This window comes from Dryas octopetala, chromosome 1 (genome assembly GCF_963921425.1).
Source record: "Dryas octopetala chromosome 1, drDryOcto1.1, whole genome shotgun sequence".
Classification (NCBI taxonomy): domain Eukaryota; kingdom Viridiplantae; phylum Streptophyta; class Magnoliopsida; order Rosales; family Rosaceae; genus Dryas; species Dryas octopetala.
The window spans coordinates 27,871,688-27,898,052 of record NC_141366.1 but is presented as its reverse complement, the minus strand read 5'-3'; the positions used below and the strand labels follow the sequence as shown (position 1 = coordinate 27,898,052).

Sequence of the window (26,365 nt, the reverse complement as noted above, 5' to 3'; positions counted from 1 at the left end):
TACTTTCTGTGCGGCGCCCAGCCGAGAGGACCTGCTCTTCTCCCCGTCGTCGCTTGGGACGGGGGGCCTGCTCTTCCTCCAAGTCTCGGGGGCGCGGGTTGGATCATCCCTGCTCCTCCTCCAAGTCTCGGGGACGCGGGTTGGATTTGCCCCGGTTCGTCCGCTGCTCTTCTCGCCGAGAGCGGTTGTCGTCGAGCAGATGACGACAGTCCCGGTAAATGTGGAACTCCTCAGAGCGGGTAGGATGCTCGCCAGATCGAGCCCGGCTGACCGGGTGGACAAGTCTCTTTTGGAAACCTGGGGGCGAATGGCTACCTTGCCCTATATCCAATTGGCGGGGAACATTTTGGTCCCTTCGGGGGGGATCCCTCATCTCACCACTCCGGAGAGTGGTGTGCTCGTCCCTGTCATGGGGGTTCCTCCTCTCACCACTCCGGGGAGTGGTATGTCCTTCCCTGTCACGGAGGAGTCGCTCATAAAGCTGTGTTGCACCTTTCTGGAGGTCGAGCTGTTCCTGGGTTCGTTGGAGCTGAGCCTCCAAACGCTGGATGTACTCTTCTTGATCAGACTCGGCAGTCTTCTTGCCTAGCTTGTCAACCAGCGGGGTGTTGTCGACTTGGTCGAGGATAGGACCTCCGTCAGACATGGTGAGGGTCGGTAGCTCGGAAGCTAGGGAGCTCGGAAGCTCGGAAGGTTTTTGCACCTCAACTGAGGGTAGAGAATTCAATGGGGAAAAGTTGTAACTTTCCCACAGACGGCGCCAAACTGTTGATGCCCAAAAATGGTAGAGCAGTCAACGTCGAGTCGAACCACGTAGGCCCGTTGACCCACCACTGAGCGGATGACACGTCGAAGTGAGGCAGGAACGGGTAGCTGGTTCGACTGGTGAGGAATGAGAGAAAATGATATCCAGAGCACCATGCACAGGAACACAAAAGTGAGCGGGAAGGGCACCGGTGTGGTGCCGGCCAAAGGTCCTCCGACGCTCAAGTCAGTGTTCAGAGAGATCTGAGAGCAGAGTGAGTGAATAGTATAATAATGATTTCAGTTGTCCTTTTGTGACAAGAAGGTACCTCTTTTATAGTACCTTTGGAAGAGTGTCAACCAATCCGGTGACGACACGTGTCCTTTGTGGTGACTTGCACTGTAGGAGCGCCACGTGGCACCGGTCTCGAGGATCCGAGTTAGTTGACACGGGCCGGGGGCCCGGGAGGCTTGAGCTTGGGAGGCCGGAGCCTAAGAGGCCGGGGCCCAGGGGGCCGGAGCCCATGAGGCCGGAGCCTAGTGGATCATGGGCTAGGAGCCCAGGAAGGGCTTAGTCTTTTGGGTCTAGGCCCAAACAGCATGGTGTTGGGCCTTGTGTGACTTGTCGTTATGCCCAGACGATTAATCATACGAACAGGGACAATAGATGAATAAAGGATAGAGGGATAGTATAGAATTGTATCTACAACTAAATAGTTTCTGATAATTTGTTCAATTTAGGTAAGCTTGAAACATAGCTAAGTGTCACTCAAGCCATTTGGAAGCCCGGAGAAGAAATGGTCTAATGCACCTTATCATCTCTAAGAGATATAAGTACAATTATTCTCGTGGGAAAGTCAAATAGGGATTTAATTGTTTCATTGCCAAATTGGAATAGAACCTAAGAATCTAACTTTTCCTCCAAGATCCCATCCTAAGGTGTCTCTGAGTGTATAAATTCTTTATGTGCTCTCACTAGAGAGATTGGAAACCAAGTTGGTGGAAGAAATGGAGGAGAAAGGTGAGTTCTTCACCCTGGTCGAAACCATCAGGAGAGGGAACCCCTGCCCCCACGGGTTGACACAAGGGCTAGCCTCTTTAGGCTTCAAGGGTAATCTCTAATTCCTCTCTCTATTTATGTTTCCATGATCGAAAACAACTATGATGTTTGGGCATAAAGGAATGTATGAAAAGTTTTAAGCTTTTAAACTTTTAGCTTCCGCTCGCATTTTGCTAGTTTCTTGTTTATGCAAACTAGAATATACATTCGATCCCTTCAATGGCATCAAAGGTATAGCTATAGAGATGGGTTCTACAAGAACTAGGGGTGGGTGTTTTAATCGACCAAACCGAAAAACCGACTTATCGACCGACACCGAACTGATCCGTTCGTTATATTTTGTGGATTTTCGGTATTGGCAAGATAACCGAACCGGACCGATACTTGGTGGTGTCAGAATGGTTTCAATTTATTCACACCGACGGTTAGATACTGAACCGACATAGACCACAATGACAGAGAGAGAAATAAATAAATCCAAGCAACAAGTTCATTCAAAAAAACAAGAAAGAAATCCATAAACAAGTTCATTTGAAATAAGAAAGAAATCCCAGAAACAGGTTCATTCGAAATTTCGAATAAAAGAATTAAAGAAATGCTTCAAATTTTGCAAGGAAAACGAAAACCCAAAACTGCACAACTGTAAATCCATGTCTTTTGGCGGGAGCCAATCCCATCCCTCTAGCCTTGCCGGATTCACTGAGAAAGACGATGGAAACTAAGGCAAACAAGAATGAATTTAAACGCACATGGTGATCCTTCGCCGGATCCTTCACTCCAACATCCTTCACTCTCGGCATGGAAGTCTCCAGAAGTCTTCAGAAGTCTCCAGAAGTCTCAACTATCAACTACAAGGCCAAGGAAGGAGTTCAAATTTGGGCCGATATTTCTTTCTCAATACAAGGCCAGCCCAAAGTTATTTTTTAATTTGGCACAAAGTCAATGTTGTTGGGCTTGGGTTAGGGCTGTTAAACAGCCCAAAACTTGAGCCCTTGCAAGCACAAGATCACCAAATTCTTAGACTACTTCATAATTCTCTGCTTTTTCAAGAAAGTTTGAATCAGATTCAGAGGAAAAGAGGAAGGAAGAAAATCGTAACAATATGAAGTTATGAACAAGAAAGATTCAATACCAATACTCATTGTTTGGCTGGAGCGCGCTTTTGGTCTTCTTCTTTGTTTTCCATGTCAATTTCGTCTCATCCAAATTCAGGTTCAACTTCCAACTCAGTGCTACGACTTCCGGCGATTCGGTGCCGACATCGAATATAGCCATTTCGATGGCCGTCGGTCGTCGGTTTGCCCATTTAATTAAGGAGAAGAGAGAAAATGTGAGAAAGAGAAGGGGCAATGGCTGAATTCCTTTGATACGGTTTCGGCGAAGCCTTGCTTATCCTTATAATGTGGGGGGCTTGTTAAATCCAAGCCATTGAATCTCTCCTATTTCCAATCTTTCAATCTTTCAATCTTTTTCATTCATCTTTAATGAACAAAACTCATATTTGCACTATTGTCCAAAGCTTTCTAATATAATTTAACTTACTTCATGTGATACGTGAAAGTTAAATATTTTTTGACTAATATGTCACCCCAACACTTAAGTATGTAATTAATACTTTAATTAATAAGCTTAGTGTTTGAGTTATGATTAATGATTAACTAATTAATGATTTATCTTAATTAATAAAATAACATTAATTATTGTCCTAATAATTAATGATTTAGCCTTAGATTAACAAGCCTAAACTTTGACTTTCCAATTTTAATCTCTAAGTAGATTAATTAGCTAATTAATCATACATAGGAAATAATTATGTCAAATGATCACCCAAAATTAATGACTTGACTTATGGACTTACTAATTATCTTTATCAATTATTAATTAAGTAGTTAGAGTTTAATGGTTCCCATTAGTATCTCAAAGTTAAGCGAGCTCAAAATAGAGCAATACTAACTAGGATGGGTGACCCATTGAGAAGTGTCAAGTCCTAATCTTAGGCAATATCAACAATCACAATATTTGAGACCATTAATAATCGAACATATTGATCCTCGGTATCCCCCTTTCCTTTTGGTGTCCCATATACTTGTATGTGTGTGACCCTCTTATTCGATTTGACAGTAGAATTGCAATTATTCTAGAACTTTTTCTAATAAATTGCTCTTTAGACTCTACAAACCACATTGATACCTATCCACAATTTATAGTCCCCAAACCAAATAGAATTTACACTCAAACTTAATTATTTAGTTATGATTACAATACAGTACGATCCTTTCTCTCAACTATGTCTCGATTACATCCTGGGTATGGAACGTAGGGTCAAAACTCATTACAGGATATAATTATATATGTACTCTAATGCTATTTCAGAGACTTTGCGAGTATTTCTATCCGGCCAGCTGAGAAATCTCTTTTTTTACGGAATGTGAGAGATTTCATATTGCACACTCACATGCCTCCATATGTGTGTCAATGCACCCTACGTACACATGTAACCCATGTTTAATTGCGTTGGTCCATTTTGTGCAGTCAAAATACACTAAACACACACACAAGACGATAGTGTTGTCTTAGGTCTGAGGACTACTCAGTATCTATCATAACCACAGAGTTCCTATTTGACATGCCGTAAAGTTCCATCTAGGATTCTCTGTTTGGTCAGTTCAGTGGACATGTCTCCAAGAACGCACCCACATACCTGCTCCAATGTCTCTAGACTATGGCATAAGACTCACCAACCCAGAGTAAACAAACGTATATGCTAGTCTTGACTTATTGGAATGTTAATGTCCAGTTAACTATCCCTTCATTGACTAGGAACATTTAAGAATTATCTAAGTATCTGATAACATGAGTCTCAATGGCCTCCGAGCTTATCATGTTTCTTCTCTTAAATATCCATGGACACATTCATTCACTTACACGATCGATGATCCTAGAGTTCTAGTGTAGTGAATAATGTTTATACCCTATTAATGTGTAATACACATTAATTGAAATATCCCTTTAGTCACTTAAACCAAAATACCTTTGATTAACCAATTATCATTGGTTTTAAGGCATATTTCCAACAAATATAACTCTTCTATCATATATGTTACACTGGTCAGACAACCATTATCACACTACACATGCCATGCGCGCGCGGTTATATCATATATATACTAAATGTAGAGGCTATATATTATATAATAGATATATAGAGAGAGACCATTCCTTTTTAAGAAAGTGTTAAAAATAACTTTCGTGACCACATATGGATCTAGATTGTTTTATTTTTTATTATTGAAAAAGGGAATTCGAACTTGAGCTGGCCTCTTCTAACACAAATAATACTAGACTAATCATAAATATAAACTCTTAAATATTTAGTTGGAATTGTGTGTTATAAATTGTAGACTCTTAAATTTATAATTCAATCGGACTCGAATTAATAATTAAGTAATATGAAAACAAATATAATATTCAATTGCAACATTAAGATTCACACGTACAACACGTATGAATATGGACCACTAATAAAACCATATATTGTTTGAAGCTAGCTAGCTAGCTAGCTATATATATATATATAAATATATCATCATATAGAAAAGCAAATTAATGTTCAAAACTTAAATTTGAGTAGACTTGATTCAATTACTCTTCAAAGCTTTTCGTTGCATATGAGCCTCCGATGGCATTTTCACATCTGTTGCCAATCCCATAACTTCAAGAAACTTTATGATATACCAAGTTAGGTCAATCTGCCACCATTCTAGACCCTGTCGAGCTGAGTATTCAAAAGCATGGTGATTATTGTGCCATCCTTCTCCAAATGCAAGCAATCCCAACCACCTAATTAAATAGTTGAGAAAAAACATATAAATTAACATCATTTAAATTAAATTGCAATTTTCATACCTCAAGGATTGAAATATAGTAGAGTGGGGAATATATAACATAATTAATATATATACCAGAGGTTCCTAGACAAATCACCAGTGTTCCATGCTTGATATCCCCACGTGTGGCCAGCCGAATTCACTAAGAGAGTGCTGTGGAAAACAACTACCGACCTCACCCCCTGAAATTATTAATTAAGAAAAATTTATTAATTAATCTTAAGAATTTCTTTTACCAACAAGTTCAAAGTTTTAGTGACTACATTTTCACTAATTAAATCATTTTTTATATATCATATGATGAGTCATGAGTGCATAAAAAATGAAAATAGGAAGAGATCGATCTCACCATTCCCCAAACGAACCAGGGAAGTCCACCCACAGCATATAGTATATATCCAACAAACATTGGATGTAGAATGTAAGTGTGGTGAAGAAACCTATAGAATGGCTGCTTTGTCAAATCTTGAACATTGTTTAGTCCTCCAAACTGCAAATTTAAAAGATTATACATATAACAAAATAAGTGGGAGCTAGAGAGAGAGAGAGAGAGAGAGAGAGAGAGAGAGAGAGAGAGAGAGAGAGAGAGAGAGATTGAAAAATGTTTTTACATACTCTTGTAAACCGAGAATCACTATCGAGAATCCAACCCATATGACTAAACCAGAAACCCTTGAGGGGGCTATGAGTGTCTTTGTCGGTGTCAGCAAACTGGTGGTGGTACCGGTGTGTGCTTACCCAATCAATTGGACTACCCTGCAAATCCAGAACAATAAACATGCACAGATATATATTTTATTTATCAAATAATAATAATAATAATAATAATAATAATAATAATAATAATGTAAGTTGCAAAATGATGGTGGTAATTTGGCATAGGCTGCATGATATATATATACCTGAGCTGCGTGAACCCCGATATAGGCAAACAAGTATTCAAGATACTTTGGAAGCCTGAAACTCCTGTGGGCTAGATTTCTATGGTAAGATAGAGTGATTGCTATGCCGGTAATATGACCCAGAACCCAGAACACCCAAAACGCAGACCAGGTGAAATAAAACGGTGCGAACAAAGCAAGAACATGTATACTCAACAACGCACCCGCCGTGATAAAGTCTAGTAAATTCCACTTCCTCCCCCAAAACTCCGCGCAGGGAGTCAAGATAGTAGTAGACCAAATCTTTACAAGCCGGCCCATAACTACTCCTTGATCTCCTAGCTATAGCGCTATAAGCTTCAATTCTATGCCTTTGAAATGACGTTGTATGAAACTGCTATATATTGCCTTCTAAAAGTTGGCTATTACATGTATAGCAAGTAGTAATTTAATAGCTTGCTTCCCTGTCAGGATGTGGTAGCTGCATATCATTACCTCTTGGGCCTCTCGCATGAGTTTAATTTAATATATTGGGTTTTTTTTTTTTTTTTTGACATGAAAATAAAACAGTTAGTAGTTACGTGTGGTTTGGAACATTAAAAGTGATAATTGAGACAGATAGATAGGTGCATACAAGAGAAGCTGTGCGCTACTAGTGAGGCCTGAGGCCACTACGTCTACTTGCTCCATCACACTCGATCTTTAACTCGGTAGGTCAAGTAATTACTACGAAACTACTAACTGTGTTTTATTTTCATGTTAAATAAAAAAACAAAAAACCCAATGGGGAACTTTATGAGTGAGAGACCCAACGGTCGGCTTTTAAAAATATTAAACATATTGGTTTAGAAACAGAGGTAAATATAATGACATGCACCTACCATATCCTGACAGGGCAGCAAGCTATTAAATTACTACTTGCTGTACATGTAATGGCCAACTTTAAGCAGGCAATATCTATATACCAGTTTCATACAACGTCATTTTAAAGCAATAGAATTGATGCTTAGAGCTAGCTAGGCGATCCGTTATGGGCCTTGTGAAGATTTGGGTCACCATTCTCATGACTCCCTGTGCGGAGTTTTGGAGGAGGAAGTGGAATTTACTAGACATTGTGATGGCGGGTGTTTTGGCCTAAAAATTCCCTATGCCACGTGGATCAAAGGATTGCGAGCATGCCACTGCCACGTAGGCGGACAAACAGTATCTCGGCTAAAATCCTAGAGACGCGGCCGTGGAAGTGGATCATGTGATTGTGGGCCAAGGTCGGGTACGTAGCAACTCTCGGCCTTGGTCCTTTTTCTGCCTAGTCTTGTGCTAGGACTTCACCCAGACGTGTTTATGGTGATTCTATGCCTGAACACAAACGAATTAAGTTGATATAGGACTTCATGTATTTTGACTTTAATAAAAACAATAAACTTTAAAGAGGAAAGTAAACTCAATATGGCGAAGGTGTGATTGGTAGCTGATGATAGTTCTTACCAAGAATCTAACCATGCTTTAAACCCTTGATCAAACCATGTTGATAGTTGAACAAAAAAACGTTGTTTTGTGTCAATTCGAAATAGCCAAGTAAAAGAAAGAAATACTGACTCAACGACAAAGCTGAAAGTAGGTTTTTTACCCAACAAATATTGATCAAAGAGTGAGTAATGACCTTCAGATATTTCAGAGCATATTAGAAAAAGTTAAAAGTAACAGATCTCAAAAGCAAAGTTCATTAAGCTGAGGACCAATGAAGGAAACACAGAAACCGGTTTTTAAAGTGTTCATGAGGAACTTATAAGAAAATAGTAAAACGAAAGCAATAAAGATAACAACAGCAAATATAGATAAGCTTGAGATATCTGTAAAAAAACTACAAGGTTTGTCTTCCGTGGCAGTGATTATCTAAAAGACAAGAGGGTTAGAAAAACTAGAATAAAAAGAGTAAGCAAATTAAGAGTCGCTTTGAATATTCAAAGGAAAAGGGTCAGCTGCCACTACTACAAAAAATGTAATAGACATCGGTCAATAAACAATGTTTTGTATTTTTTCCGTTATCTTAATTTACCACACAACGGTTTTAAACAAACCGTTATATTAATGTATATTATCCCATGGTATTTGGTTTGATAATTTTTCCTAACAATTAACAGACAATAGTTTTTGGGAATACCGTTGTGTTGGGCAAGTTTCACAAAAATATAAAATTTTGTGGGTCTTTGTATTTGACAAGTGCATGACCGCGTTAATGAAATATATCGCGCCTTAGGTCTTTTTGGGTCAAAGCCCTCTGACTTCAACTTTCAGAAACTCACACACACTTAGCCCACAACTTAGGCCTCATTGATCAATCGATCTTCCCTCCTCAACTCAATCCTCTGGCTTCACCGATCGATCTTCCCTCTCACGCATCAATCTTCGTCCTCATCGCGCGTCAATCTCCATCTTCGACGTCGTCCCTCGCTCTCCATCTGCACGTCTCTTGACGTCACCGACCTCCATCTCCGTCCTCATCGTCTCCGCCCATTCCTCCTCGCCGGACCATCTCTGCACTCCCCTGAATCATCTTCACCCATCTCTGCACTCCGGTTTAGGTACAGTTGGGTTAGGGTTTGATTTTGGGGGTTTTTTTTCCTCATTAGATTTTGTTCTTTCTTTTTTTGTGCATTTCTGATTTTTGTTCTTTGAGGTTCTTCTAAACCTTTTTGTTTTGAGTGTTTGCTCAAGGTGAAGTTCATATTGGTGATATTTGGTGATATTGTTGAGCTTGGGGAAAGAAAATAGCTAGGCTGCTGATTGGATTGGAAAGGTGAGTTCATCAGGCCCTTTTTTTTTTTTTTTTTTTCGTTTTGTTGGTTTTGGCATCTTGTTTTCTTCTGTTTTGATGGTAGGGGTTTTATTTGTAGACTATTGAAAGGATTATGTTGATTTCTTGATGCTATTGATTAACTTTTGTTACTCATTATAATGGATGTTTGATTTTGATAAGAAAAATAGTTATGAGTAAGTAATTGTGTATTGAAGTGGAAAGTTGTTACCCCTCCCCTACCCTATAGAAATCATATAAGTTCATTCACTCCATTGTGTTTGCTTTATTTCAATTGAGGAAATTACTAAGACTGAACTAGGTGTATAATTTTTAAGATGCATTGTGCTAGCTTGAAATACCTAATTTAGATCAGCTTGCAGGTTAGTGTTCATTTCCTCTCTCTCACATGCTCTGTCTCTCTTATTCTTGTTCTGGTTCTGGGTGAAGTTATTGTGGCTTAATAAAAATTTGGGGTATTTTTCTGGGTTTAGTTAATATTCATGGGTTGTGTTAAATTCTCTGGTTTGTACGTGATTGATTTTACTGATATGGGGTTTATTGGGTTTTACTGGGTTTTACTGATACGGGGTTTGTTTATTGATTTTGTAAATTATATGGGTTTACTGAAATATGCTTATTTATTTTGCTTGATGTTTATTGATTTTGTTTACTGATATGAGTTTATTGATTTTGTTTACTGATATGGGGTTTGTTTATTGATTTGGTTTTAGTTGAATCAGTATTTTGGTTGTTCAAAATGTTGTTTCCTTTTGTTTAATCTTGGTTGCTCAGCTTCATATTGTCAGAAAACTGAGATTGCCACTGGAAATCCGGTCCTCAAAGGAGAGGTCCGGACCTCTAGCCTAGGTCTCAAACACCAATCTTACTGGAGGTCCGGTCCTCAAGGGTGAGGTCCGGACCTCAAGCCTAGGTTTCAAATACCAATCTCATTGGAGGTCCGGTCCTCAAGAATGAGGTCCGAACCTCAAGCCTAGGTTTCAAACACCAATCCTACTAGGTTTCAAACACCAATCTTACTAAGACCAATGTTCAATGGTATAATGGTTGTGTTTAGTTTGTGTTTGTATTTGTTTTGTTTCACTAGAGTCAATATTTGGTATGATTTTATAAATGACATACATATTTGTATGGACAAGTCATGAATGTATGCAGATAGAAGATCAAGGGCATATGAGTTAGGGATTCAAGAATTCTTCAAGTTTGCATTACAGCATGCTAGAAACCCAAACCTCATTCATTGTCTTTTCCAAAAATGTGGAAATAGGAGACAATTTGGGATTGGAGTTATAAGGGATCATCTATATTTTAATGGGGTTGACCAAAGTTACCAAAATTGGATATGGCACAAAGAAGTTTCTAGTACATTTGCGAATGAGATTTTTTTGGTCCCTTACAATTATGGGTAAGTTAATCATTTATGTGGTCATTGTAAATACTGTTTTCCAGCCATATAAGGTATTTAATGAGAATTATAAATGTGTAGAAATCATTGGATGCTGACTGTTATCAATCCGGACAAGGAGATTGTCTATTTCATGGACCCAATGAAAAGACGTCTGATCGGTGATGAATGAAAAACTGTGGTGGACAAGTAAGTTGATTATATGTCTCATCAGTTTATAAGTTCATTTACACATATCAGCAAGTGTTAAAATCATTTGGTTTTTCATGCGATAGTAGAATTAGAATCTTCAATGCTCAAGGGAATAGGCAAGAGCGTAAGGCAATAATCTGGAAAAATATGGCGGTAGGTTGGCTTGTTTGTAGTTTTCTTTAAAACTCAAATAACAGATTGCTAAGTGAATTGTATATGTGCTCATTCTAATTAATGTTTATTTGCATTTAGGGCATTCCCCAACAGCCAAGTGATAAGGAGTGTAGCTATTTTATTATGCGTTTTATGAAGGAAATAATTGAAGATGAGAGCTTAGCTTTTGTGACTAAGGTATGCATTAGTGAAGTATAAGTAACTTGACATTATCTTGGTCATGTGAACTCTGAGCAGTGATATGAAAATTGTCTTTACTTGGAAATGTTGAAATTCTTTTATTTGTTTTGTGGCTGAAAAATTGGAAATGTAGTAAAGGAATAAAATGAAATAAATTAGCTTGGGGGAGTCTGTTTTGGGTGCATGCAGATTGGGAATACTAGGTGGATTCTTTCAAACTTGTGGAAGTGGACATGTTATATAGCTAGGCCCCTGTTTGATGATCACTTGTGTGAATTTGAGGTTAATTTTAGCTTTATTCTAATTAATGTAGTTATGCACTTATATTATTAATAACAAATTCATGAATGGTTTGGTGCAATTTCTTTAGGCCATTGGGGAATTATGTTTTGGGTGCAGTTAGCTTAGGACATTTTGCTGGTTATATATGTGTGCTTGATTCTTAATTAATGTAGTTGTGCACTTATATCATGAGTTGTCTTGGCCTTTTTTACCTAAGAGGCATATTGTTTATTTCTTTCTTGGATTCATTATGTTTTCATTTTGGGTTGAATTTTCTTTTTAATTACTACTTCATTTTTGCCTTGTTTTAGTGGGAGCGAAGGAAGGACAACACTTATTCCCAAGAAGATATCGATGAAGTCCAGGCTGAATGGGAAAACTTTGTGGGGCAGTATATGTAGATCGAGTAGAAGGTGGATTTTTGACGTATAGCATTTTTGAACTTGATTTTGTAGGTCATGTGTTTAGCTAGACTAGCTTGGGGTGTATATATATATATATCATTGATCACTTTACTAGATTCTTTTGGCTGCTGTCAAGATTGATAGCTAGGCTTAATTAATTGCTAGATTAGATTGATGGCAGCAAATTGGTAGATTAGAAACTTGATGGCTAATTTTTGTGTTATAGATAGTTTTTGTGTACGGCATGGCTGGTTGTGTGAATAGCATTGGGTTAAGATAGTAAACTACATATATACAATTACTAGCTACCTTGAAATTCCTTTTAATATTTGGTACTTTATCAATTCCAAAATCCTTATTTATTGTGAATTAGTTTAAATTTGAGTAAATTGTGATTTTGTGAATTAATGTATAATTTATTAAAAATGTTAACATTATAAAGGAAAACATGCTACTTGGAACAATGGTGTTGTACCAAAAACACCTAGCTAGCTATTTCAGGTACTGCGCGCCTATGTGAACCAGGCGTAAATATGAACATTTTACAACAATTTTTCTACGAAATCGTGGTCTGTAACATTAACTTACAATGGTTCAATATCAGACACCGTTGTATAATCCATAACAATACCGCACAAACCTTAGAAAGCCGATGAATCTAATACCTATTGACATCTAATTAAACTTGAAATTAGTATCTTACACAAAGGTTATATAGTTAAAATCCGATGTTCTTAAATTCATAATACAACGGTTTCATATAAACACCGTAGTATGAAAGACATATACACATCTCAAACACCTATTTTTAGAATGACCTATACCATGGTTAGGATCCAAAAATCGTTGTTTTAAGGAGTATTTCACCTCGTGTTTATAACTAAAATAGTTGTAAAATACATGTATTAGTAAACGTAACCGTTGTTTTGAGAACATAAAACAATGGGTTCGAGGAGAAAACCATTGTGTAGATATATACTCAACAACAGTAGCCTTTAAACCATGAGATTTTTAGGATGTATATACAACGGTATTTCTGTCATTACCATTGTGTTAATGTAATCAAGACAACGAAAAATAACCGTTGTGTAATGGTACCCCAATAGACGTCTGTCGATTAGACGACGGTATTTTGGCAACTTACACAACGGATAAAATTCGTTGTGTATTACGTTTTTTGTAGTAGTACGCTCTGGGATCTGGTTTTTTGTTTAAGAGGTTGATGATAATTATATTCCTTCTGTAGCTTGCTATTTATACCACCTTCTAAGGTTAGGGTTTTCCATGACCCCATATGGATGTTTCCACGTGTAGGGTCCTTTTTGATCTCCTTTTGAACTTCACCTAATCTTGTACTATTGCCAGCTTTATACATGCTGTAACACCCCGATCCAAATTTTCACTAAGAATTTAAAAATTTATTTGTTGTAGGAAAATTAAATTGTAGAACCCAAGAAAATTTTTATAAATTATTTTGGAGACAATAATAAGTTTTGGAGTTTATAGATATTTATTTGAGATTAAAATGATTGTTGGTGAATTAATCGAAGTCATTAAGGATTTATTGGAATTATGGAGATTTATTTGGAAACATTTAAATTAAATGGAGTAATTTCGGGGACCCAAAGTTTGAAGTTGAGGTAGTAAAAAATAGCACAAGTCGAGAGGAGTCCATAGGGGCTTTCGGATCCATCATTGGGAATATTATCTAAATAATTGGACAGTTATGCCCTTACTGAGGAAGTTTGGATTTTACTAAGGATCTACTTGAAAAATGAATCATTTGACTCTGACTTTGGCATGGCTAGATAAAGCTCAGACACACGAACACGTAAGCGAAAATGGATCGCAAATTGGAGTTACGTAGACCAAATTACGGGCGTTTTAAGTAAGTGGCAAAATCATAAATAACTTGAAGTTGGATCTATAAATAGGCTAACCGGACCTTCCTTTTTTAGAAAGATCCAGCCAACCCGTTTAACCTAGAAACGGGTCAATTGACCCGCGCGACCAGACCCGGCCAAAAAACCACTTTCTGGTCACTATTTCCGGGGATCTTGGTGGCGATCTCTTCCTCTCGTCGTCGTCGTTTGCCCCAGGGCCTCCAATCCTCCATCCAGCCACTCTACAGCCCGGATCGATGCCAAGAAAGCTTAGGGTGCTGCTACCTTTTTCACCGAATTCTAACCACCTTTGGTTGCGATTTTTAAAAAATTCTCAAAATATTTAAAACACTTTCAAATTCCGCTTCCTTTAAAGTCTCTTTAAACAAAAAAACAAAGTTAAATAAAAATTTCAAATTTCTTATGAAATTTTTGGTCGGGTCGTTACATATCAAGCATGGAACACCGGTGATTTCTCTAAGAACCTCTGGTATATATATTTTCAATCGTTGAGGTACGAAAATTGAAATTTTAAATGATGTTAATTTATATGTATTTTCAACTGTTTAATTAGGTGGTTGGGACTCCTTAAACTTGGAGAAGGATGGCACAATAATCACCATACTTTTGAATACTCAGCTCAACAAGGTCTGGAGTGGTGGCAGATTGACCTAACTTGGTATATCATAAAGTTTCTTGAAGTTATGGGATTGGCAACAAATGTGAAAATACTATCGGAGGCTCATATGCAACAAAAAGCTTTGAAGAGTACTTGAATCATGTCTACTCAAATTTAGGCTTTTTGAACATTAATTTGCTTTTCTATATGATCATATATAGCTAGCTAGCTAGTTTAATTAAGAGTACGTTTTAAATTTATAATACACAATTCTAACTAAATATTTAAGAGTTTTTATTTATAGTGGGTAATTTTAAACCCCCTAACCAACCTAAAAGTTTTCCTAAACCCCCCCACCTATCTAGAAACTCTCCCAAAACCCCCTAAAACTTATAATACCTTTTTTACCTTTCTGACACGCTCTGACGCGTGCACTTACGCTCTCTGACGCGCACTGACGTGGATCAGTGAAACTGAATTTCAGAAATTCAGTTACACTAAAAAAATATAATTTTACATTATTATTAACTAGAATAAAAAAATAATTACACCATTATTTTGTACGGAAAAAAAATAATAATTACACCTTTACTTGACAAAAATTAACAATTATATAAATTCAATGTTTCACTAGAGACTAAATTCAGTTTCAGTCTGAATTCAGTTTCAGTGCATTCATTAAATTCAAATGCAGTTCACTGACTGAAACTGAATGCAGTGAAATTGAATTTAGTGAAACTGAAACCCTAGACAACGTCATCTGATCACCTCACGCGCAACGAGTACACGATAGCCGCCACTGCCTCGATCTGTTTCTACCTGCAAATTTGATTCATCATATTTCAGGAGCATAATTTCATTCAAAATTCATTTAAAACTCATGTTTCACGAACTGCAATTGTTTAATCAATAAATGAAGTAAATTTGTATATACTTATAAATCAATTAAAAAACCCACATTTATATCTGATTAATAACAAATTCAATTAAAACAGATTCACAAACTACATATTTCACAAACAGATTCACAAATTAATTTCAAATTAGGGTTTTCAATTAAATTAGGGTTTTTCAAATTCAAAGCAATTGAACCCAAATTTGTATACCAGTAGAGAGAGATTGTCGAGGGGAAGAGAATGAGACCAGAACCACTTCAATCCGCCGCCGGAATCGCCGGCAATGACATCGGTAAGTCTCGGACCTTCTCGGCATCAATTCGCCGTCCACGGTGGTCAGTAGGAGAATCAGAGAAAACCATCACACTCACCACGTTGAGAGGAAGCTTCTGGAAGTGGAGACCGGCTACGATGTCGCCAGAGATGACGATCTGACTTCGGGCTGCATTTGGGTTTCTGTGGGTTTTCTGGGAAAGAAAAAGGCCATGGATAGATAGAGGAGGGCAAGGCGAGAAGAACCCAACCGGTCCGGCACCTCGTCATCGCTGGAATTGGCGGATCGCCGGCGAAGGAGTTCGGGTTTGCCTAGACCCGATCCGGTGTAGATGTTATGTTTCGCGGAGAGTGAAGGGCAAGGAGAGGAAGAGGGAGGAGAGGTGAGTGTGATGGGATCGATATGGCCAGCAAGCGTCACCAGACAGCGGCGTACGCGCCGGCGACAACAGCGGGGAGAGAGAGAACGCAGAGGGGAGAGAGAGCATGCAAATGGGAGGGAGAGAGAGAGAGAGAGAGCACACAGATGGAAAATGAAAATAAAGAAAAGGGGTAAAACTGGAAAATTAAAAGATGAGGAGTCAAATTTGACTGGGTATTAGTTGACTAGGGGGTTTAGGAAAATATTAAGTATAAGATTGGGGGTTATGAGAGAGGTAGATTTTGGGTGGAGGTTATGAGATATTTTCTCTCTAATTAGGGGGTTTATAATTATTAACATTTTTATTTATGATTAGTCTAATATTATTTTTTTTTTCAATTTATTATATCTAACACTTCTATTAATAATTGATAATCTTTCCTTAATTTTAGTAATAGTATGATAAGGCATGCAAATAAAATTGAAATTTCTTTTCAGTTGTATTTATGACTTCTATCCTCAAGATACTTTACTACATAAACACACAATTATAATGTTAAATAAAGCTCTGATACCAATTATTTAGAGAAAGATGGCTAACCGAGAGTGTCTCAAAATTGTCAATCTGAAAACTCTGTAGAGTATGGTACAGCAAGTATGGAACACTGCACGTAGCACCTCAGGCTATAATGGCGGCTGGAACTCAGGGACCTTAATTCCCTACAATAATAGAGTAACTGTTTGTGGGAAAACCCACACCGATCCAAACAGCCAATCATGGCTCGACACGTGGCTGGTCAAAACCAACCTTGGAGTTGACTTTCGGTGGTCAGACTTTGACCTCCACATCATCACTGCTCAGTACTTCCTCCGCCAGCTCAGCTCGGGTCTCCATGCCGGGTCTTCCATGCCAGGTCCGAGCCGAACCGATGACCTTCCAAGGGATTGAGTGTTCATCTTTCCATGGTCATCCCGGTTCGGCTCGGCTCGGCACAGAGATAATCTCCTTTCGAGTTCTGGCGTCGACCAGTTAGGGCTCGGAGGGACCCCTATCTACTGGACCGGCTCGGTCTGGAATCCCATGTCCGATCCGACCACACATGGGCTTCATGTATACACATAAAGACATGTGTTCGGATCGGCTCGGCCTCCCACCGCCATCCTAAAGAAGATCACGTTGGGACGAACCGCCATACTCAAGTGCACCTGACGTGACTCTCTGACAGATAAGACATTCCAGCTCACAGCCATGACTATTGGGGCATTCCACCTGATCTTCCATCCTTGCATTCAATACAGCATTGAATGCAAAGGAGGTGAGTAGCTGTGCATGCTACTAGTTATGACCGAACACGTGGATCTCTCTCAGCCACTCAATCACATGCAGGTAACTTACTCTCCACACCTTCCCTTGTCTATATAAACCAACTTATATGCACAAAGCCAGGATCCCATCCATCCAGCCATCACAAAGCAAACACTTGCACAAACTTTGGCTTACCAAAATCACACTTGGACTTGCTGAGAATAACCCAGAACATTTGCCTTGTTCTTCCCATTCTCCCAAGTTCATCACATGTTCTTCCTCACTTCCATTCAAACACCATCAAACATCATCACTGACTTCATCATCGGAGCGTGTTTGGCTGGTACCACACCGGTCCATCTCCTTTGATCTTATTTTTGTCTACAGGAAGATCACATCATCATCATCCAGCAGGACTTTGGATCAGCCAGGTCACTACCCCTAAGTTGTTGTAACTTTCTTACGAAAATTTGCATCAACAGTAACAGATAGAGAGGCTCTTAGAGAGTCAAGGAGCTCTAAAGACTAATTAATATAAGGACCCGGTTTAACGGAATAATTGTATATTGATAGTAGTGTTTCTCTGTTTTGGACTAGAAGTCCTCTAGTTAAAACCATAAACTGAAATTTAAATACAAAGTAAAGAGATAGAGAGCTTTTGGAAATTGGATTGGAAACTGAAAAATTTATTGCATAAGAGTGTATACAAAGTGTGAGAGCTAGTACAAGAGATATCTGATGACTTAAGGTGCTTATGAAAACCGTACTTACAACAATGAAAGCTTCTAGTATTTATACATGTTGAGACATGCTAAATTACAGAATTTTAAAATCTAATGTGCATGTCAAAATCTGCTGCTTGTGAACGTCTGCTGTATCAGTTTTGCATGTGATAACCCATCTGGAATTGCTCGTTGTGCTTGTGAAGGCTTCATAAATTGTATGTGATGGGAGTTTGCTGCATAAGAGTTTGTTATTGAATTGAAGTTTGTTGCATAGGAATTTGTAGTTGCATGGAAGTTTGCTGTTGTTGACCTTTATTGCAAGTCTTTGTTTGGTCTTCTTGTCTACACGTGATGGATGGTTAGATAGGGTCTTATGGGGTTTTTAAAAGATTTTGGTAGTATATCCGAAAATTTTGAAAATCAATAATTTTTTTGGTAGTTTTCCCAAATTTTCCCTTTCAAAGGATATTGGGAGAGGCTCAAATTCAAATTTCTTTTTTCAATAATAATAAAAAAAATCAGGTGATAACAAGAGGATCTAGATCCATATATTGTCATGAAAGTTATTTTTGAACATTTCCGTAAAGTTCTCTCTCTCTATATCTATTACATCAGTATATGGTCCACCGCGCATGGCATGTGTAGTTGTGTGTGATAATGTTTGGCTGACAAGAGTAATTATTATGTACACTAACATGGCAGAAGTAAGAATGATTTGGTCCTATGGAAAGTTTTGTGGGCCCTCTTGCTTGTTAAGAATTTAACGTTCATGGACCTTCTGACCTTAAGAATTTAACGTTCATGGTCCTGTTGATTTTGGTGGTGAGGATGCGATGATCAAGACAATTCATGCCAATTCGTTCAATTTCATAGAAGTAAACTTATTGAGTTCGTGAACGATAAGTGGTCGACAACTAATTTAAATATTCAAAAATATAATCGCTTGTGTTATTTTATTCTAAGATAAAAAGCAATGCCGAACGTTTAAGATAAGGTATAATTTGTGGGATCCATTCCGTATTGTAATTCGATGATCGAAGCTATCTATTTTTTAAATCTATTTATAAGAATCATTCTTGTAAAAAATTAGATAAATAAAAAATTGTTTAAACATTTGATTAAAGGGTTATCATTTCAAGTGTTAATGAAATCCATATATTAGTCTATTTATTATATCACAATTAGATATCTTAATAGTTTCTGATTTATCTAAGTTTTTGCAAGGATGATCATTATATAGAGACTTGACGGCTTTGATCATCAAATTACAATGCGGAGTGGGTCCCACAAGCCATACCTCATCATGTTTAAGATGATGTATACCTTAACGGAAGGGGCCTACACCAACGGTGGGAACGTCTGCACCTGATCGAACCTATATATATCTCGAAGCCTCTCTATATATAAAGATTCAAAAAATAGATGGGTTTGATCATCAAATTACAATCTGTAGTGGTCCCAAAAAAAATTTATGCATTCCTAAATTGAAATAGATCAACCACTGTAATATTGATCATAACTATAATAATTGATGCAAAAGATGGGAAGTAGTGGCAGGGTTATGGAGCTTGACAAAGCCATGGACTCATGATCATATATTGGTATGAATGAATAGGTTGGAAGTAGGTGGAAGGATTAAGGAACTTGACAATGGAACGCATGACTAAGGCATAACTAGATATATGCAAGGTATTAAATTTTATTTTTTTAGGGTGCCGAAAGCAAAACACATGTTTAATAATTTTTCAAGAAAATTTCGCCGAAATTTTTGAAATTTTGGCTAAATTTACCAAAATTTATCAAGATTTATTGAAATTTACCGAAATTTATCGAAATTTTCATATTTTCTATTTTCTCCAACTTCAGAAATTCACCAAAAATAGCTCGAGACTCCAAATAATTCACCGAAAAATTCTATGGACTCGTATTGATGAATACTAATTTCCTATAACCTCAAAAAAGTCAAATTTCTTTAAAAAAACTTATGAAAAATCCTACTCTGATAACTTAATTCTGAAAAAAAAAAATAATCACCAAATTCTTGAATTTTCATTTTCTAAAATTTATTTCCGCACAACTAAGCTCTAGAACCACAACCAAAGGTCTAAGTTAGTTAAAATAAATTTAAATAAATTTCTAATTCCTTTAAACAAACCTTGAAACAAATTTGAAAAATTTAAGTAACAAAATTACCATAAGCCAAAATTTGGGTTGTTACACTTAGTGAAGACAAAGCTTGGCTAGGTGAGAGGCATTAGAAAAAGGAAGGAAAGATTAAAGAAAAAAAAAAGACTGAAGAGAGAGGCATGGTGAAAAAAAGTAAGGAAAGAAAAAAAAAAGAAAAAAAAAGAGAAAAAAAGGAGGGGGGGGGGGTTTGGGGTCTTTGGGCAATTGGAAAGAAAAAAAACAGTTTGAGATTTCGTTTAGTTATTTTAAATCTTAAACTTTAATACATTGCTATATAAAAAAATAATTAAAAGTATCCTAAAGGGCTTAAAACCTAATATCCTAAAGAATATAGAGTTTATAGGGTTTAATGTATAGATTATAGAGTATAAAGAGTATTAGGATATATATAATATATAGAGTATTAGGGTTTAGATTTTAGTGTATAATTAAATTCTACAGTATAAAGAATATACTAATTTTGTTTATTCATTATACTAATTTTATCAAACAGTATTTGCTCCAGCGCGCATTATATTCACCTTATATTACATGAAACCTACTATATAATTTGATTTCTTCAATGTCTTTTATCAATTTAGTAGATAATATGTTAAATAAACATATGGTAAAATTTCATTCAAAATTTCTGTATTTTGATAGAAATTTTCGTCATTTCTGCCTAATTTCTATTGAAATTTAAAAATCTTCAAAATTTACATTGAAATTTCCTCGAAACCTGAAATTTTATTCCTTGGCTATATGAATGACCCATTAATTACCTTTCTATGGAATGAATGTGAATACCACACAGTAAGAAGAATGGGGTTATAGAGATTGGAGGACAAATTTGGAATGTAAAACATTGGGTCAAAACTTAAGAATTAAACAAAACAAAATATACAGACATGTAAGAATATGATGATTTGGGCAACAGTTATACCATGTAATGGGTGTAGGTGTCTTGTGGACTTGAACCTACACTTAGTGTTTATAGCATTCATCTGAAGGAATAATAGTGAACTAAGTCTTGAACTATATTTCTATAATTCAGATTACAACTAATCACACACATGATACCGATACATAATCTTGGTGCGGGTAAGCACTATTAATGGCCGTACACTTAATCTTGATTCTCATGAGAGTTTAGAGAACAACCCAATTCTCACGGCCGTGGCCTCATGACTACTCTCACTTAGGTGAGTTCTCCAAGAGTACATATGACTAGTACCTTGCGGGAGTATGCCCACCTCGAAACTCATTCAGAATAAAATCCTTCCTCAACATCACATATCATCAGCATTCGTGTCATAGGGATGAGTAGAAGATTTTTTTTTTTAATTAAACCTCCATTTTTTTAGTGTGCTGGAAAGTAAGTCACGCAATATGGATTGTTTCTACCCATTGAACCTCCTTCATGGGATCTCCAATCACAAAGGTTGGGTTACCTCCCGAGGTGACTTCCTTATGGGTTTAAACCCATCCCCCTCGACAAATCTAGGACTACATTCCTAGATAAACATTTAGTCAACTAATCAGCAATATTTTTTTATGACTTAACATAATCTAAAGATACAACTTCTTTATTCAACAAGCTCCTCACATATTTATATCTAACTTGAATATGTCTATTCATTTTCTTATTTCTATGTGTCTGCTTTACCAACTCTATCACTGCTAGCTTTATTGTCACAATGTATTGAAAAAGTAGGTATGGGTTTTCTAACCAATGGTATGTCTACCAAAAAATTCTTAATCCATTCAGCCTCAGTGCATGCAGTATCCAAAGCTATAAGTTCAAATTCCATGGTACGTACTTCTAGAAATTATAGTTTGCTTCTTAGATCCCCAAGAAATAGCTGCTCCACCCAAAATAAATACATATCCAGAAGTTGATTTTACATCAGAGCTATTTGTAATTGCATTAGTGTATCCTTCTACTACATCAGGAAAACCTCTATAACATAAAGAAAAATATAATGTTCCTCTTAGATACTTTAATACTCTTTCTAAAGTATTCCAATGATCCTACTTGGGTTATGGGTGTATCTACTTAATCTCCCTACAACAGAGGCTATATCTGGTCTAGTTTTATTTGCTATGTACATCAATGATCCAATCATTTGTGAGTATTTAAGTTGACACAGGATCAGGAATTGTAACCTTAGCCAAACACCCCCACACTTTCAAGATTTGAAGATTAGGCCTTCTCTTCTTCTAAAATTCATAAGGGGTTTCATTATGTCTTTATAAATTACTATATTTAGTATAAAACATGCAGTTAAAATTGCTTCCCTCCACAAATTGCCAGGTAGCCCAGAACTTATTAACATTGAATTTACCATTTCCAACAAAGTTCTGTTTTTTTCTTTCAGCAACTCCATTAGATTGTGGAGAGTAAGGTGATGTTACTGCTTTATGTATTATACCATGTTCTTGACAAAATAAATTAAGATCTGTAAGAGTATACTCATCACCTCTATCAGATCTAAGTCTCTTGATTTTCCTCTCTAATTGATTTTCCACTTCCGTTTTGTAAATCTTAAATTTACTAAATACTTCATCTTTAGTCTTTATTAAATAGACATAACAGTACTTTGAACAATCATCTATAAATTAAGGTTACAAAATACTTGATTCCAGCTATAGTTGGTGGCCTATTTGAATCACAAATATCACTATGTATAAGCTCTAGTAGTTGATGAGTTTTCCTATCTACAGACTTAAAAGGTTTCTTGAATTGGGTTGCTTTGCTTGTACACAAATTTCACACTTGTGATGTAAGTCTATGTTTGATTTAGGAACTAACTCCAAATTCATCTTTCTCTTGATTTTTGTTAAATTTATATGTCCTAACCTTCCATGCCAAACATTACTTGATTCTAGATTGAGAACTTGAGTATCAATAATCTCCAAAGATACATTTAATTTAAATAAACCATCACAAATGAAACCTTAATTTACCAGTAAAAACATTGTGTTTGGTAATTACAACCTCATTTGATTCTAAAACAACTTTATAACCTTGTTGTACTAAAGATGAACCACGAACTAAATTTCTTCTAACATCAGGTACATATCTCACATATGTGAGACCCCAAAAAAATATTTGTATTTTATTTCCTGAGTTATTTATTTCTGTGATTACTTTAAAATTCTTATTGGAAGTGTTAGGATTTTTGTGTAAATCCTAGAGATCCAAATTTGGTTTTAAGTCCATAAGAAACTAGAATAAGTTGCTACGAATACGTAGTATTTTTCGGGACATTTTTGGATGACCGATTGTATTTTTGGTGAGTGTTTGAAGTTGAAAATGTGTGAGAAGATGAAAGTGGATGAGATGGTATAGCACTACAAGAAAAAAAGCTTTGGGCGACGAACGTAGTTCCTCTCCCAAAGTCGGATTTCGTCGCCCAAAAGTTTGGGCGACGAACAGAGTTCGTCAACAATTTGGCCGCCCACTCGATGACGCCCAAGAGTTTGGGCGACGAACAAGAAAATTTCGTCGCCCAAAGACATCTGAGGCAACGGTTTTTTTCGTCTCCTGAAGCACACTATTCGTCGCCCAAAACGACTTTGGGCAACGAATAATTTCGTCGCCCAAAAGATGGTTTGGGCGAGGAATTAGAAGTTTCCTCTCCCAAAACGTGTTTGGGCGACGGAAAATTTCGTCACCCAAAGTCATTTTGGGCGAGGAATAAGGTTGTTCGTCGCCCAAAGTGTTCTTGGGCGACGACATTATCCGTTGCCCAAACACGTTTCGGGAGAGGAAATATTGATTTCCTCACTCAAACCTGCTTTAAGCGACGCAATTTTTCGTCGCCTAAACGTACTTTGGGCGACGAATTTAACTATTCCTCGCCCAAAATATGTTTAGGCGACGAAATTGTTCGTCGCCCAAGTGTAATTTGGGCGAGGAATAATCAAATTCGTCTCCCAAAGGATGTTTAGGCGACGAACAATTTCGTTGCCAAAACATATTTTAAAAAAAAATTAAAAAATTAAATTTAAATTATATATTTGAATTTAATATTAAAAAAAAATCTTTATTCAAAAACTATATAAAACAAAATTAAGAAATTTTATATATCCAAATATTCATACAAAGTATACTGTATGCAAATATAATCGGTACATCACTAATGGCCCCCTAGGTCAGTAGCATCATCAGCACTGGTGGAGGAGTCTGGCATGCACTGGTCAATGTTCGGTGGCAGCACAAACCCAGGTACAATCCTGGCCAACTGGCCAAACATCTGCTGCACCTTACTCGTCTGCTCCGCATATGCCGCTCTCGATTCTTCTAGCTGACCCTTCAACAGCTGCACTTCAGTGGACAAGTTGACTAATTCTGCAGATGGCTGAGACGAAGACCCGGCGCTGAGATCACGAACCCGACCCGCTCCTATCCCGCGTATCTCCCTACCACGCCTAACACCGAGTGTCTCCGTTATAATACGAAGACCGGCATCGCGATCGGGGACTGGGATCGACTCCAACGGAGTGTCCGGAGGGTACTGGCTGGCCACCTCCTCCAAATAACTCGCCTTCTTGGCGAGCATCTCAGCCTTCAAAATGTTATACACAAGTTAGAAATTAGGAAATCAAATACAAATATTAAAAATTGTGAAATAAAACTAAAATATAAAAAACTAACGTGCTTCGCCTTGCCCTTGTCGTTGCCGGGTCGGGCATAAACATCCCCGTTGTTGTCGAGCTTCGGAAATTGCGAATCAGCCTGAAAAAGAATGTAATGTTCACAAAAACTCAAACAATACTAAGGAATATAAATATTAAATTAAATAATTGCGCACCTGACGATACGACTCCACCCAGTATGAGAAGGGCATGGAACCACCATGATGATCAATCCTTGCGGGCACTTTCCGGTTGTTAAGATTGGCATTCGACTTTCTCTGTTAAATATTAAGCAAATTGTAAATGCACATATTAGTGCATACACAATAAAGGAATAACATAAGAAAAAATAATTTTGAGTGCACAACCACTACAACTGATCAAGCCGAGATGCCATCTCCGGAGGAGGGCTGGCCAATGCCTCAGCTGCCGATCCAAACATGTTATATTCTCTGTGCAGCTCATGCTTCCATTGTGTGTAAACTTTTCTCAATAACTTCTCCATATACCTAGCTACATTCGGATCCTCCATCCGAATGTCATAGTTTACCTAAAAAAAATGCAATTATCAAATTGTTAGGAATGATCAAATTAATCATTTTGTTTTAATCGAAATATACTCAAAAAAATGGAGCCCATAATGCTCCTCTTGATGGCGTCATCAACCTTTTCCCAACTGGGGAAAAGCATGGGGCATTCACCACGGATAATTGATCCGACAAAGGAAGCGAAAGTACTATGGACCTCCTTACTCGGTCGTAGGTGATCTTGCTCAAGAACGATTCGAATCATCTCGTTCGTCGTGCGAGTGATTCGAAACGCCTTCAACCCTCTACTTATCCCCCTCGTGGTTTTGGTACCTAGAAAAGCAAATATAACATATTAATTTCACAGTAATCTTATAACATCTAAATAAAATTAAACATAAATACAAGTGATGTGAAAACATTTTTCTTACTATCTGATGATGAGGCAGTACGAGTGAATGATGGAACATTATCATATGCACCATAACGGTGACCACGTCGGGCCCTCTGTGCCGACTGAATCGCAGACCCAGTACTAGATGAGAGATCTGGGGGTATCGCCGGGGTCGATTCGCCCTGGGCTATGAGGTCGGGCTGTACTGCAGGGGCGGGCTGGGCTGAAGGGGCGGACATGGATGCTGAACTGGACCTCCGAGATCCACCCATGTTCGAGATCAAACTCATCTGCACAATTCAATAAATATTTATGTTAGTAAAAAAGAAAACTAAAGTAATAACTTACTAATCTGAATCACCATTATCACTTACTAATATGAATCACCATTATCAATTACTAATCTGAATCACCACTAGAAATACTCATTTCATCATCATCATCATCATCGATACCATCAACATCATCATCTTCATCTTCATCTTCATCTTCATCATCTTCATCATCATCATCATCGATGAAATCATTAACATCAATTCAAGGAAGTGGC

At 37.3% G+C, this 26,365-nt stretch overlaps 1 protein-coding gene, 1 long non-coding RNA gene and 1 pseudogene across 2 annotated transcripts in view; 1 reads left to right on the top strand and 2 right to left on the bottom strand.

Moving 5' to 3' along the window:
- LOC147299505 (uncharacterized) overlaps positions 1–3,186 on the bottom strand; it is a 34,582-nt gene extending 31,396 nt beyond the window's left edge. The window contains exons 1-2 of the long non-coding RNA XR_015119892.1: positions 2,937–3,186; positions 2,554–2,841 (exon numbers count right to left, since the gene is read on the bottom strand). This is a non-coding gene — a long non-coding RNA (uncharacterized LOC147299505). The remainder of the gene's footprint in view (positions 1–2,553; positions 2,842–2,936) is intronic.
- Positions 3,187–5,246: 2,060 nt separating this feature from the next.
- Positions 5,247–7,020, bottom strand: LOC147299504 (palmitoyl-monogalactosyldiacylglycerol delta-7 desaturase, chloroplastic-like). Its single transcript, XM_086236009.1, has 5 exons — positions 6,594–7,020; positions 6,307–6,447; positions 6,041–6,181; positions 5,767–5,873; positions 5,247–5,644 (listed from the first exon to the last, which is right to left on the bottom strand). The coding sequence occupies exons 1-5, from the start codon at positions 6,891–6,893 to the stop codon at positions 5,443–5,445; spliced, it is 891 nt and encodes a 296-aa protein (XP_086092135.1). The 5' UTR covers positions 6,894–7,020; the 3' UTR covers positions 5,247–5,442.
- A 3,746-nt stretch (positions 7,021–10,766) lies between these two features.
- Positions 10,767–12,021, top strand: LOC147299503 (uncharacterized; annotated as a pseudogene).
- The last annotated feature ends 14,344 nt before the right edge of the window (positions 12,022–26,365 follow it).

Coding starts and splice junctions, on each gene's coding strand:
- LOC147299504 (XM_086236009.1), bottom strand. CDS start 6,893: ATGGGCCGGCTTGTAAAGATTTGGTCTACTACTATCTTGACTCCCTGC. Junction 6,448..6,593: donor TCGGGGTTCACGCAGCTCAG/GTATATATATAT, acceptor CTGGATTTGCAG/GGTAGTCCAATTGATTGGGT. Junction 5,874..6,040: donor CCTGGTTCGTTTGGGGAATG/GTGAGATCGATC, acceptor TAATAATTTCAG/GGGGTGAGGTCGGTAGTTGT.